Raw genomic sequence first — 12,655 nt, 5'->3', positions numbered from 1 at the left:
GGAGACGGGCTTCTCAGTGATGCGTGGTGGGAGTAAGAGACACGTAAGCTGGAAGACGAGAGGTTTCGACAGGATATAAGGAGGTCAAGCACTGAAACAGGTTGTACAGAGAGGTGGGGCAGTCTCCATTTCTGGTGCTTTCAGAGATCAGTCAGGTCTTGAAAAAGCCCTGAGCAATGTGGTCTGACCTCTGAGCTGACCCTGCTTTGAGAGGAGGCTGGACCAGAGACCACCTGAGGTCCCTTCCAACCTGAGTTACTCTGCGATGGAGATAACACTTGGGTCCTCCCGCAGCCTGCTTGCTGCCAAGGAGGGGAGGGCGAATGGGCCGCACTGGGGAACATCCAGCTCAACTTGCCTGCAAAGGGGAAACCAGACGCTGGAGTTCTTGTTGTGTATGGGACTTGGTCACCTTGAGTTACCTGCAAAGGCATGCCATGTCCTTTTGGGAAATGTCCCGCCTTTTCTTTCTTCTTCAGGCTGTTGACTGGAGGCATAAAGATTCCAAGGGGCTTCTTCAAAACCACCTCTTCACCATCACCAAAGCAGAACATATTTTGGATTAAAGGCTCAAATGTATACACAGCTTTTCTGGTTGGCTGCTGCTGCTGCTCTTTAATATATAGTGATGGAAATGCCACGATGTGCGCTGCAGGGCCACTCATCAGTGATGGAGTGTGTCCAGGGATGAATTTTCAGAGTTCTTTTCCTTTGTAAATGTTTGAGAAATCTGATGGTTTCTGTAGAGCTTCATGTCTGCTGCTTGCAGGTACGCTAGTCTTGCTCCTGTGGTCAAGCAGCGTCAGACTGGCACGGGGACCTCTTGCTTGCATGACCAGGAGCTCCAATATCATGTCATGGTTTGAAGCTTCAGAGTCCCTGTGAATTTAAGGTGGTTCAGCACCTCTGCCCCAGATCTCCAGGACCGTATGAAGCCAGTGGGCTGTGGTGTGCTGGATTCTTTTGCGTTGGGACCGTTAGTGGCTCTGGTTTCAGAAGCAAGTACTCCCTTACACGGTCACCCCGCCTTGCCTTTTTGCAAGGATAGCCTGTCTTTCTCAAAGAACAGGTTATTGGTTTGAAGTACCATGGAACTACAGGCAGAGACCAGCAACCGAGGGCTAGACAAACTACCAAGTGCTTTAGATATCAGAGATGTGCATCTTCTGGAGGGACGTGGCTGAGCAGGGCAGACTTGTGTGGTTAGCGAAGGCACCAAACATCGGGGAAGCGGAGCAAGTTCATCTACTTGTGTTGTGGTTTTTATTTTTTAACTGTTGTTCAGTAGGTTTTCCTGCGTGCTTGGAGTGCTCTTCCTAGCTTTCTGCAGAAGGGCGGTGATGGAGAAGTATTTGGGATGGCTGGTGGACTTCATCTTTGTGAGAGCGTGGGACGTGGCCCTCAGGCAGAGGTGTCTGTACAGGCATTAAGTAGTGACAGTTCCCGAAGAGCAGGGCTTGCTTTAGATCACCAGGGTTCTTTTAAAGCGCGGATCGTTCTTCTTCCAGGTCAGGAATTCCCAAGCGTTGGGGCACGGACGAGCCCACTGTCTCCTCTTTGAGCTCTGTCTGAGGCTCCTGCATCCTCCTGTGGTCCTACCTCTGAGCGGAGGATGCTCGCCAGAGCTGGAACCCACGTGCTTCGGGCGATAGCCTGTGAGCCGCTGCAACTTCCCGACGTCCTAGAAAATGGAAGTAACAGATGTCAACAAAATATTACTCAAAGCTCTTGTTCCAAAGCTGAGTTTAAGTAAGAGTTAATAGTGTTTGTGCCAAAGTATTAAGTCAGTCCCAAATAGGGAGCTCCCGCTTTCTTGGCTTTAGCCACTGGTGGCTATGATGCTTTTTATGTATGTTCAGAGCCTTTTGTGTGTGTGAGGGTTCTGTCAGCACACTTTATTTCACATAATTGCCCGGGGTTTGGGGTGGAATGAGCTCTTCTGAAGGAAGCCTTTACAATCCATGCCTAAGAGCGGCTTTTCTAACTAAAATACTGTACCTTTATGTAAGTGTGTAAAAGTAAATGTAATTGGATTATGCAAAATAATCTCTTCAAATGAGGTTTTAAAGCATCAATCAGCAAGTTGTAGGTGTCCAAAGCTGGGCGATTCTAGCAGTTCCTTTTTGCAGCTGAAACACAAAGGTCTCTTACAGAGCTGATCTGGATGGAAGACTTACTGGAACCCTCGCTGACATCAGAATAGGGTTTGTTATAGTGGAAATTTCTTTACAGTATGGTTTTTAACTGTATGATTTCAGTTCTCCCACCAAATTAATCCATTAGGCTTTGTGGCCGCTTTTTTTTTTTTTTTCATCAAGCGCTCTTACTTTGATGCCTTGTTATTCTAGTGCAATTTGTTTCCCGCGCCTTCGTTCAGTTTACTATCAAACGCCTTTTTAGCAGGGGTTGACTTGGAATGTTGGGTTGTGGCTGCGAGCGTTACCTTCCACTTGCCTTTTGTGCTGATGTTTTTGAGAGGTGACAAGCGCCCCGCGGTTCCTCCTGAAGGGAGCGTGTTGACTCTGGGGGGATGAAGAGGCCTTCCCTCGGGTGCCTGGAGCACGGACGGAGCTGGCTGTCATGCACAAGACTTGTTTTTCTCACTGTTCGGAGAACGGCTAGACTCCGTTTTTCTCTTCTGATCATGTTTCACGTGAATCTCATGGTTGTGTCTCTTCACTGCTCTTGCAGGTCAGATGCCGGGGCCCGGTTCGATGATACCTGGACAGCCCATGCCAGGCCGGATGATGCCAAGCGTGTCAGCCAACATCCACCCGGCCGGCGGTGGTCCCCCCCCGCCTGGCATGTCACCGATGTCAGGAAACCTAATTGGGCCTCGCGTTCCTCTAGCAGCTCCAAATGGCATGTGTAAGTGGATCTCCAGCAGAAAACGTTTTCAATATACCTGGCGTGGCTTTTCTGTCGCTCGTCTTGTTGCTGGAAAAGTCATTGTAGTTGAAATCCCTTTATCTGCTGCAGGAATAATGGGATCTGTGCATGCTGGCAGCCAAAAACTGGTGCCAGAGGTGGGCTTGAAGCTTTAAGTGCTTGTCTCCCCTCTAGGCATCCAAACATACTCTATTGTCCTTTATTTTATTTATAACATCCCTTATTTTATTTATAGTGACACTAAGGCTCTGTGGTCATCATCAAAAACCGCTCCTGACTTTAGTCTGGAAGAATGCACGGTAGAGGTTCAGGAATTAACGATATCTAAATCCTTAAATAGCGGAGGTCAGAATATAATTCGGTTCAACAGTACCTTACTGAAAACTTAGCGCCGTGACATTAGAAAGAGGAGGTCCTAATTAGGAAGAAGCAAAAGGTATATTGGAATGCTCCTTACGTGATATAAATACCTACGCCTCCGAAAATGAAAATTTATGCTAGCCAAAAAAAGCAGCTGAAGTCAGTAGCCGCTGTGTGGGTGTCACTTGAATGAGCGTGAGAATGTGGCCAAACCCCGAAAGCAAAGGAAAAGCTGGCGTGGCTGGCGTAGCCCGCTCTGTCAGGAATTCCTCGATAAATCGTCTGCATTGGTTTTAGCCTGGGACAAGCTGCCGGTCTGCTTCAGCGCAGCAGTCTTAACCCCAAAAACGTTATTTAGCGTAACCGTCACCGGACGGGCAGGAATTGTGATTGCTTGTAGTACCTCTCCCAAAAAATAACTGGGAAAAGCCATCCCGTTTTGGCTTCAGCTGAAGGGAGTTGCTGAGGAGTACTGACTCATCGGTGCTAACCAGCAGAAGCATGAAATACTCAATGCTGATGCTATTTTAGTTCAGACATTTGCTCCTTATTCTTCTGGTGCTCTAGCTTTACTTAGTTTTCCTTCCCTTTTTCTGAGCCTCTACCACTGGGAATATCTTATGTCAGGTTGTATTCCTGCTTGCTCTCTTCCCCTATCTTAATTTCTTTTTTTTTTTCCTCCCCTACTAAACAAGTCAGTCATGTTCCATTAACATCTCCTCTCTGTGCATGAAAGCTGGCCTTTTGTATCCTCCGTTTCTTTCCTCCTACTTGCTGCATCTGTGGATCCCTCTGCTTTAACCTACATACGCTGCTCAGAGCTTAAGTGCAGGCTCTGTTTATATAAAGTCTATTGTTCCATCTATTTTAAATAGAGAAGAGCCATAATCTAAAGGCTCGAGCACAGAGCTGGGAGATGAGAAATGCTAATTCCAGCTCTGAAAGTTGCTTGACCTGAACTTTGCCAGCTACTGAGCTGCATGCCTGTCATCTTTTCTGCGAAAACAGGGATATTTTTTTTTCTTTTCCTCTTTCGGAGTCCACGCAGTGCTTAGTGGCTGAAAAGCACAGTAAAACGTGCAGTGGTGCTTCACGTGAAGCTTAAGAGACGAGGATGCTGCAGTCGTGGCCGTGTCTGGGGCCGGTCCTTGCTGCTTTCCCCTCGGACAACCGCATCTCCCGCGGCATATAGACATCGGGGCGTTTGCGTTGGGTTCCTTTTCCATGTTCGGCCCCTCCTGGTGTCCTGCTCACTGTTCCTCCGCTGTTTTTTGCAGATCCCCCTCCTGCACAGCCGCCTCCGCCCGCGGAAGGGGTGACCCCACCTCCGGCAGGAGCCCCGCCGGCCTCAGCCGCTCCGTAAGCAGTCAAGGAAGAAGGAACTTCTACAGCAACATAGTGGTGACCAAAAATGAATTCCTCAGTTACCTTCTGTTTCCTTGGGAGGTTTTCACCTCCCGTTGGCCTGCCCCGGTCGTGTATGTGTGCCTATACATGCACATATACAAGCCCATATGCACAGCGTCTTTTTTCCCCCCTCTCCCCGCTGCTCGTAACCTGGCAGTACTTGGCGTTCCTTTGGGGAAGCTTTAGATCAAAGATGCCAGTAGTGCCTCCCATGTTGCTGGTGGGAAGTCCTTTACGCTTTGGTCTGCTTGCCTTTCAGAGCGTGCTCAGCTCTGGTTTCTTTCGTCTTGGTGTTTTGAGCTTTGGGTTCTCCTGGGGAGGGTAAAAAAAAAAAACAAGCTTTTCAGGTGGAGGCATTAACTGAGCTTTAGGATGTAGCACATGCCCACTCCACCTGTGGTTTAATGTTTTGGGTTCTCCGGGTAGAGCAAAGCATCAAGATCAGATGCCAAACCAGTGTTTTGAGCAGAGAAGGAAAATAAGGGCATGCCGTAGCACGGAAGGTGCAGGAATGCCAGCCGTGTTCATTACAGATACCTGATCATTAAGGACAGCGGCCGAGTCCTGGGGCTGCCTCGCTAACTTATTAAAGAAAATATTGATCCAGTGCGAATGAAGCCAGGAGTGAATCAATTGGAATAAAACCACTCAATGGTAGGAGTTTTCTTGCTCCAGTTTTTACCTTTCTTTTGCCTTTGAAGGTGGTAGTTGAACCTTCCCTCTGAGTAGTTTGGTACAGTAGCCAACTGAGGAATAAAACCATGATTTTTAGTCCCTCTTTTTGGAGCATATACTTTTTACTTTTTAAAATGAACAAAACAAAAAAAAAAAGTAGATAGCGAAGAAGTGCTAGCATACGGGATTGGGTTGGGATGGCTGGGGTGCGAATGCCAGAACTACCTCCTGCGGACAGCCGAGGTGGGCAGAGTCAGCGACCGTGGTACGCGTCTTCGGGACAACTGACACCTTCCGCTCGCCAACCTTCCGTGGTCCGCGGGGTTGCGGGTGAGGGAGCAGCTTCAGCCGGCCAATCTAGGAGCGCTCGTTGAGCGAGACCGCCGGCGCAGCGCTGCTGCTGCGGACCTCCAGACCGCCAGAACTGCTTGTTTGCTCGTCGTTAGCGATTGCGAAAAATCCTTCGCCGGCTGTGGTTCGGGTTCTCTGCCCTCATCCTGGCGTTCAGAGGGTTTGACAGGTTTCCTTGCCAAGGCTCTGAAGACTGCTCGCTTATTTAAAGGGCGGCTTTCAGCGACTGAGTGCAAGGTGGTGGTCTAAGGCTTGACCGGAGAGAGAGCTCCCAAATAATCTGAAACTTGCAGAACCACTTATACCATAAAAAAAAGGGTTTGCTTTGAAGAGCACTCAGGGGATTGACTCAGCGATGTTAACGGCTGAACTTCCCAGGTCCCGAGAGTGCAGGAGTGTGGAGTAACCATTTCTGGGCTGCCTGCGCATCCGCTGCGCGCGCAGGCGATCGTCTGCAGCCTCGTTACCTCCAGCGCGTAGGAACGATGCTTTCCACCGTCAAACTCCGAGAATCCACAGTGCCTAGCAGAGAACGGTCAGGGCCTGCCTGCCTTCCACCTCCCACAAAGGAAATTCATCCCCAGCGTTACCTTTCCCTCCAGGGTCTTTGGGGTGAGCATGGGATTTTTCTGGTTCAGACTGTAGTCCAGTTTAGAATAACCTCAGGTTGTTTTTAGCGTGATCAACTTCAAATATAAATGATCCAGATGGAGACTATTTTTTACTGTACTAGTGATGATCCTACAGAGTACCTGAATTCTTGACACTGCTGTGTTTCTGTATAAATAATACGTGTGCTGACTTTTTCATCTGATCCTATGTATGTATAGGGCCAGTTTTATTCCTGCAACACAGCCACCCAATTTTGTGAAATAAAAAAAAAAAAAAGTGGTTTTTGTACAAAGCTTGTGCCACTTTGTCTGGAGTCTCCTTTCCCTCTGTGTTGTGAATGAGCTGAGAACTGTTAATATGACACAAACGTATTTTTGGGGCTGCGTCTTGACTACGATGGAGTAAGTACAAAGCCGGAGCTTTTTACCTGGCTCCAAAGCACCAAAGCAGGTAAGCGAAGGGCCCTCGCAGCGCGCTCGGTGATCCGCCGCTTTGCAAAACGGTATTTCAGGTTTAATGAATGCGGACGAAGTCAAACAGCATTCGAGGCCCGGTAGGATTATTTCTGTTTGATTCCTGCTTTCTCGCTGTGCTAACTTGGACAGTCGCTCGGGCTCGCGTTCCCAGTCGAATCACACACTTGAAAAAAGTGCTGTGAAGTGGCAGATTTTAATAGAGGAGGCCTGGGTGCGCTGGCCTAGCAGGGTCCCGCTGTTCCCCTATTCCCGAACCAGCTTCGCTGTTAATTGTTTAATTCAGATGCCTGTTCAGATCTTTTGTCCTCTCCTGCAGGGCTCCAGAGGCTGCCAGGACAGTTTTCCTTTTTGATTAAACTGAAACCAGGAATTCAATCTGGATTATATTCTAAATGCTCCTGCTACTTCACCAGTAAGAGCTTTTCCCTCCGAAGAAGCGTATTAATGGCACTTCTCCCTGGGCGTCCTAGATGTGCGATGCCCACCGTCCCCAATTCCCTGAAGCCGAAGAAGGGAAAGCACGGGGGGGGTGATGTACCCCCAGGTCCGGGACACCCCACAAAAGCCCCATCCCCAGGGAGGATTCCTCCTCGGCTGGCCCGGGAGGTCCCCGGGGCCGGGAGCTGGGGGTGCTCCCTCGCTGGGCTCCCTGCTTGGGGCCAGGCAGGGAAGGGGGGAGCTCTCTGCCTTCGCGCTCCAGGCGTCTTCAGTGAGGCTCATCCCGCGCGATCGCACCCTTCTCACCCTGCGGCACGGTGAGCGATTGTCGTTTTGCCTCCTCTCATCTCGAAGCCCTTTTCCCTAAGGAACGCAAAGAATATGGCAGATGACGGTGTCAGTTCTTCAACAGTTTTTTCTATTTATGGGCCGTTAAAGCTTTGCAGTCACAGAATATGGCTGAGACTGGGCTTACAGTAGTTAAAAGTGAAGTTGAGCGGAGGTGTAAGTGCAGGTTGGGACCGCGCTTTGGAGGCATCGATGTTCAGATACCCCGCAGCGGCCCTACGGCGGGGTGGGAGCAAGCACCAGAGGCCCGGGGCCGCTCGGGCTGCGGGGGCATGGCGTGGGCTGGGGCTAGGGAGCAAATCGGTCCTGGTCTCAGCTTTGTAAGAATGCAGTAAGCTTGAAGGCAAGTTTAGGACAGGGCTCTGAACTGTAGCTCTTCTAAACTGGCTCGGTGGCCGCTCCAAAGCTGCAGGAGGGTCATTTGAGACCGAGGTGCCGCTGGGGTAGAGGGAGGCTTACCTGCTCGGGGCCTCGTCCAAAAAATCTGCTGTCCCTCCTGACAACACGTGCCGCTGGGGGGTCGCGTCTTTATCTGAATGATTTCGTACTCCAGATGGGAGGTTTGGTGCGCGGGTTTTGTTTCTCAGCGCCGTCGCCTTGTTGGCAGGAGGAGCGGTGGGGCAGCGGCCGGGGAGCGGGACCGCGCGGTCACACCCCCTGCCTGCGCTTGCCTCCCCTTCCTCATAACATCCTAAAACTCCCCGTTGCGGATGCGTCCTGTCTGGCGATGCCAGCTCCACCGTGTGGTTCCTCAAAAGCTGGGGGTTTTCTTTTGTTTTGTTTTCCTGGCTGACTTAAAGCCAAAAATACACGTTGGGACACCTAAAGAGTTCGGGGTGTCTGAGTGTGCGAGCGCGCGTTGTCCTCTGACACCGTTATTTCGATTCCTGTGCCTTTCTCACGGGGAGATTGCAAAAGGAAGGATTTGGCGAGGCTGGAAACTCATTTTCCAACGCTGCGGGTTTCGTAGCACCCAGTACAATGCAGCTGGGGCTAACCCCGATGGCTATCGCCAGCGCCCATCCCGAGGACTAATCCCCCCAAATCCCGGTAGGAAACAATGTGCCCCAGACAATCGGTGGCAGCGCGGATCTGGGTGACCTGCCAACGGCTTGGCTGTGCCGGAGCCGGTCCCTTGCCCGGCTCTCTAGGAACAGTGTCGCTCTTTGTCCGCGCCGTCTCCCGCCCGGCCGCGTGCGTCGCCCGCATGGGAATTTCCCCTTTCATTGGAGCCTCCTGCTGCTGCCGGGGGTCACGGTTCAGGGACCCTTTTCAGCAGCCCTGGGAGCTCCCGGGCAGCGGGCTGTCGTGTGGAGGCTGCGACGAGAAACCTAGCGGTGACGATCCGCAAGTTTTTTTCCCCAAATCCCTCGTTTTCTCTCCTTCCACGTTACCTGTGATAAAAGCAACTTGGTGTCCATCAAAACCAGCAGCCCTTCTAGCACGCTGCCGGTGAGCAGGTTTCTAGTGCTGGGATGTTCGGTGATGCTGGTGGTCGCCGTGCCTCAGCGCCGAGGTTGCCCAGCCGGGTCCGCGTTGCTGAGCTGAGCGGGAGCCGTGGGCAGGAGCGGTTCTCCGGTGGTCTGGTGGGCAACCAGCCGCTTCCACAACACAGGTTCAGCCCGGTCCCACTGGGGACCCTGGGGGACGACATCTCGCCGAGCGCTTGTCCACATGCTGTTGGAAGAGCCACCAGCTCCCTGCAGGATCCACGTCATGGAAATCCCGTGTTCCCTCCCGGCGCTGGGGACCGGGACGTTGTAGAAGACCCATTGGAATGGAGACGGGCTCTGCCCTCGGAGGGTGCCCAGCGCAGCGCTCATCTCTGGTTCTCCCTGCTGCTGTAATTTTGGCTTCCCTCTTCCAGATGAAACAGAGCCTGAGTCTTGGACGCCATTAAGCACCCGTGACCTGTCGTGAGAGGGATAAGGTGTGCGTTCCCCACTCCGTGCGCCACCGGGATTCAGCTCTTCTGCCTTCCCAAGCTTTTTTCCCTTCATTTTCCATGGAGCGAAGTGGTGTCTTCACTCCTTGTCCTTAACTGTGAAATTGCTGCTTTGATTGATCCTGCTTTCCAGCAGTAAAAAAAGCAAAACCTTGAAGATAAAAAGCATTTCTGAAGTGCGTTCAGTGCCCTCTTTGCAAAATCGCAAGTATTAAACCGGTTTCTTAAGCTAGGAAGGAGAGGTGGGGAAGGTGCTATTGCTCGCAGGTGACTTACCCCAGTCCGTGGCAGTTTTGTGTGTCGCTCCTTGCAGGCCCTGTGAACGTTCGCAAACACAAAAGGTGTTGAACACAAGTGGCGGGTGCTGTGCTCGGTCCTCGGGCCGCGACGCTCGGTCCTCGGGACGCAGCTCCCTGCTGGCTCTTCCCCCACAGCAGCTCGGGCCCGTTTTACTCAGGTTCTTTTCTTGGTCTTTGCAGCTCAGGGCTGTAACGTGTGAGTATTAAACCTCTCCCACCTTTTCCATCTGCAGCCGCAGAGGAGCGCGGCTCGGAAACAGCGGTTGCAGGGAGAGCGCGAGCCGGGGGCCGCTGGGACGATGGGGCTCTGCCTCCTCCCCGAGCCCAGCTCTGCCTCTGCGACCCCGAATCCTCGAGCCAAACGCACCAGCAGGCCGGGGAGGGGTTTTTTTGGAAGATACCAGCTTGCTTATCCCTCCGGCCAGAGGTAGGAGACGGCCTGGAGGGCTCCAGCGCCGCAGGGCAGGCAGAGGTTGCAGATCCTTTTGTCTTCGCCTGGTGCTGCCCGCGTCCTTCCCCGAGCTGCTCGTACAATCCTAAACCCAGCTCCTGTTTTGAGGACTTGGAATTACGGCAATTTTCACATCAGCTCTGTGTCGGGAGCGGTTTGGTGTGTGACTGATCTGTGGTGGGTGAATTTATCCCCTGCAGAAACGGTTTGGGTGGTTTTGTCGGGTATTTAAGGCTGAAGGGAGCGGGGCCTGGCTGAGCACGGAGGAGGCTGAAGGTCGGTTTTAAGTCTCACAGCTGAAGCAGGCGGCGGCTTCCTCCGGCTATCGGTGTTGCATCGGGGCTCGTCACCTCAGAGCCGTGCCCCGACTCGTGCCAGCCCCAATCAAGGGCAACGCTGTCCCGCTAAAACCCTGCCTGGCTGAGCTGAGCTTGGCCCTGGGCTCAGGCTCGCCATCGAGGATGCTTTGAGAGGGAAGAGCTCACGTGTCCAAGGCAGAAAACGCCGACCTCAACCCTGTCTGTTCAATTCAGCACTTTCTGGAGTCGTGATTTCTTTGCACCTTTCCAATACTTTTGTTAATTAAAATTGGAAAAGGAGGTGGTTTGCACATCTCTGGTACCTGGGCGAGGAGGGGAGGGTGTCAAGCAGGCAGCACAGGGAGCGATGATGGGAGAAACGAAAGCTGGTGGAGAAGAGCTGGCCCCAGCCCGTCCTGCCCCCTCCATCCACCCCCCGTCATCCCCAGGGCCTGGATGCAGCCCGGCGTGGATCCCGGTCGATGGGGACATCGTCCTACGAGCACGGGGAGGACGCGATTCCCCTGGGCCCAGACGCTGGGAACGAGCCCGGGAAGGTGAGGACCAGGAGCCCGGTTTGCACCATGCTCCAGCCTCTGTCTGTCTGTCTGTCTGTCTGTCCCCGTGGGGTCCCTGACCCTAATCCAACCTGTCCCCCGTGCCCGGGCGGGTGTCAGAGCAGACCTGCCTGCAGCGCAGGGCGGGGGGGTGAGCAAGGCCCCTCCGCGGGCTTTTGGGGACCCCAAGGTAGGGCAAGACCCATGGGCAAGCTCAGCCTCCGGCGCTGAACTGGGCAGAGAAGAGATCTGGGGCGAGATCCCTCCCCAGCTCTGCATGACCCGCTCACAGGACAGACAGACAGACAGAGCTCACGCTGATTTCTTCCAGGAACGCCCAAACACGGCTGCATTTCAGTCTTTTGATTCACCTGAAATATTCTGAGCAGCCCCCCCAGGAAAACACGCACCCGGCGGCAGCAGCCGGTTCTGCCTGAGAGGAGGGAGCTGCTGCTCGGTGTCTTCTGCCAGCCTGAAGAGCCGTGTCTGTCTGTCTGTCTGTCTGTCTGTCTGTCCTGCTGCCCCTCATCTGCTGCTGCTTCTGCCTCTAACGAAGACAAACCTAGGCAGGTTTGTAAGAAAGGTGGTGAAAGCACTTGGGAGACGGCTCCGGCCCCTGTGTTGGGCTCTGCTGCCTTGTCTGGTCTGAAATTTAAGCGCGGTGATGGAGCCCGCTGCACCAAGGCTCGGCCGCACCTCCCGGGAGCGAGGAGGCTCCCAAATTCATCCCCCAGCTGGGTGTCCCTGCCTGGTGCAGGGCATCGGCCGCCGTGGAGGGCGGCGAGACCCTCGGTCCCCCCTGCCTGCCCAGGGTGACCCAGAGCCGCCGGTGCAGGGATGGGTGCGGAGCCTGCGCCGGGGGGGCGAAGGCACGCGGGGAGGTGGGGGCTCTTCCCGTGCGAAGGTGGGCTGCAGGGAAAGGCGATGGGCACCGTCCCCCGGGACTGGGGCAGCAGCCGGCCTCCGGCTGGGGTGCAGGGTGCCGACACCCCCTTGTCCCCTGTGGATCCCGTGGGATCCAGGGCAAGGTCCCTCCTCCCCATGGTGCTGGGCACCCTGGGGTGACGCTGGCTGCAGCTGGAGCTCTTGGGGTGTCGATACCCCGAGGGGACGCCAGTGAGCGGCTGGTTGACCGCTGCCGGTGGTCCAGGCGTGGGCACAGGGTGTCCCCTTGGTGGCTGGGCCAGGAGCGGGGCGATGCTCCAGGGCTGCCAGGTGGCGTGGGCCAGAGCCACCCAACCCCACCGGAGAGGAGGAGCTGGTGCTCCGGGGCGCTGGCACGGGCTGTCCCGAGGGCTTGTGGAGCCTCCATCCGTGGAGATGCCCAAGTCCCCACCAGGCCTGGGCTTGGGCACCCTGCTCCGGGTGCTGCCGCGCCCAGGTGGTCTCCAGGGCTCCCTGCCAGTCCCACAAGCTTCCGCTGGCCGGGAGGCGCTGCCGGTGCTGGAGGCTCCCGTGGGCTAAACCAGCACTGGCCACTTGAGCATAAACACCGTGAGCCATCGCTGCAGCGTACCAGCACCCTGCCCCAGTGCTGGGGAAGGGCTT

The 12,655-nt window shown here is 54.1% G+C and overlaps 1 protein-coding gene across 3 annotated transcripts in view; it reads left to right on the top strand.

Annotated features, from left to right (window-relative positions):
- The window catches only part of SMARCC1 (SWI/SNF related BAF chromatin remodeling complex subunit C1), a 93,116-nt gene extending 87,611 nt beyond the window's left edge, over positions 1–5,505 (top strand). For 2 of the 3 annotated variants that reach the window (XM_087732799.1, XM_087732821.1), the window contains exons 27-28: positions 2,692–2,868; positions 4,527–5,505. In XM_087732799.1, coding sequence (XP_087588925.1) covers positions 2,692–2,868; positions 4,527–4,612 — 263 coding nt within the window. In that variant the 3' untranslated portion in view covers positions 4,613–5,505. Of the gene's footprint in view, positions 1–1,508; positions 1,750–2,691; positions 2,869–4,526 lie in introns of those variants that run through there. The other variant, XR_015698934.1, reaches the window with a different exon arrangement.
- Positions 5,506–12,655: the final 7,150 nt, after the last annotated feature.

This window comes from Nipponia nippon, unplaced genomic scaffold, assembly GCF_047370975.1.
Source record: "Nipponia nippon isolate SJK-2023a ecotype South Korea unplaced genomic scaffold, ASM4737097v1 scaffold_1, whole genome shotgun sequence".
Lineage (NCBI taxonomy): Eukaryota > Metazoa > Chordata > Aves > Pelecaniformes > Threskiornithidae > Nipponia > Nipponia nippon.
The sequence above is the reverse complement of the archived record's forward strand: the minus strand, read 5'-3'. Positions and strand labels throughout refer to the sequence as shown.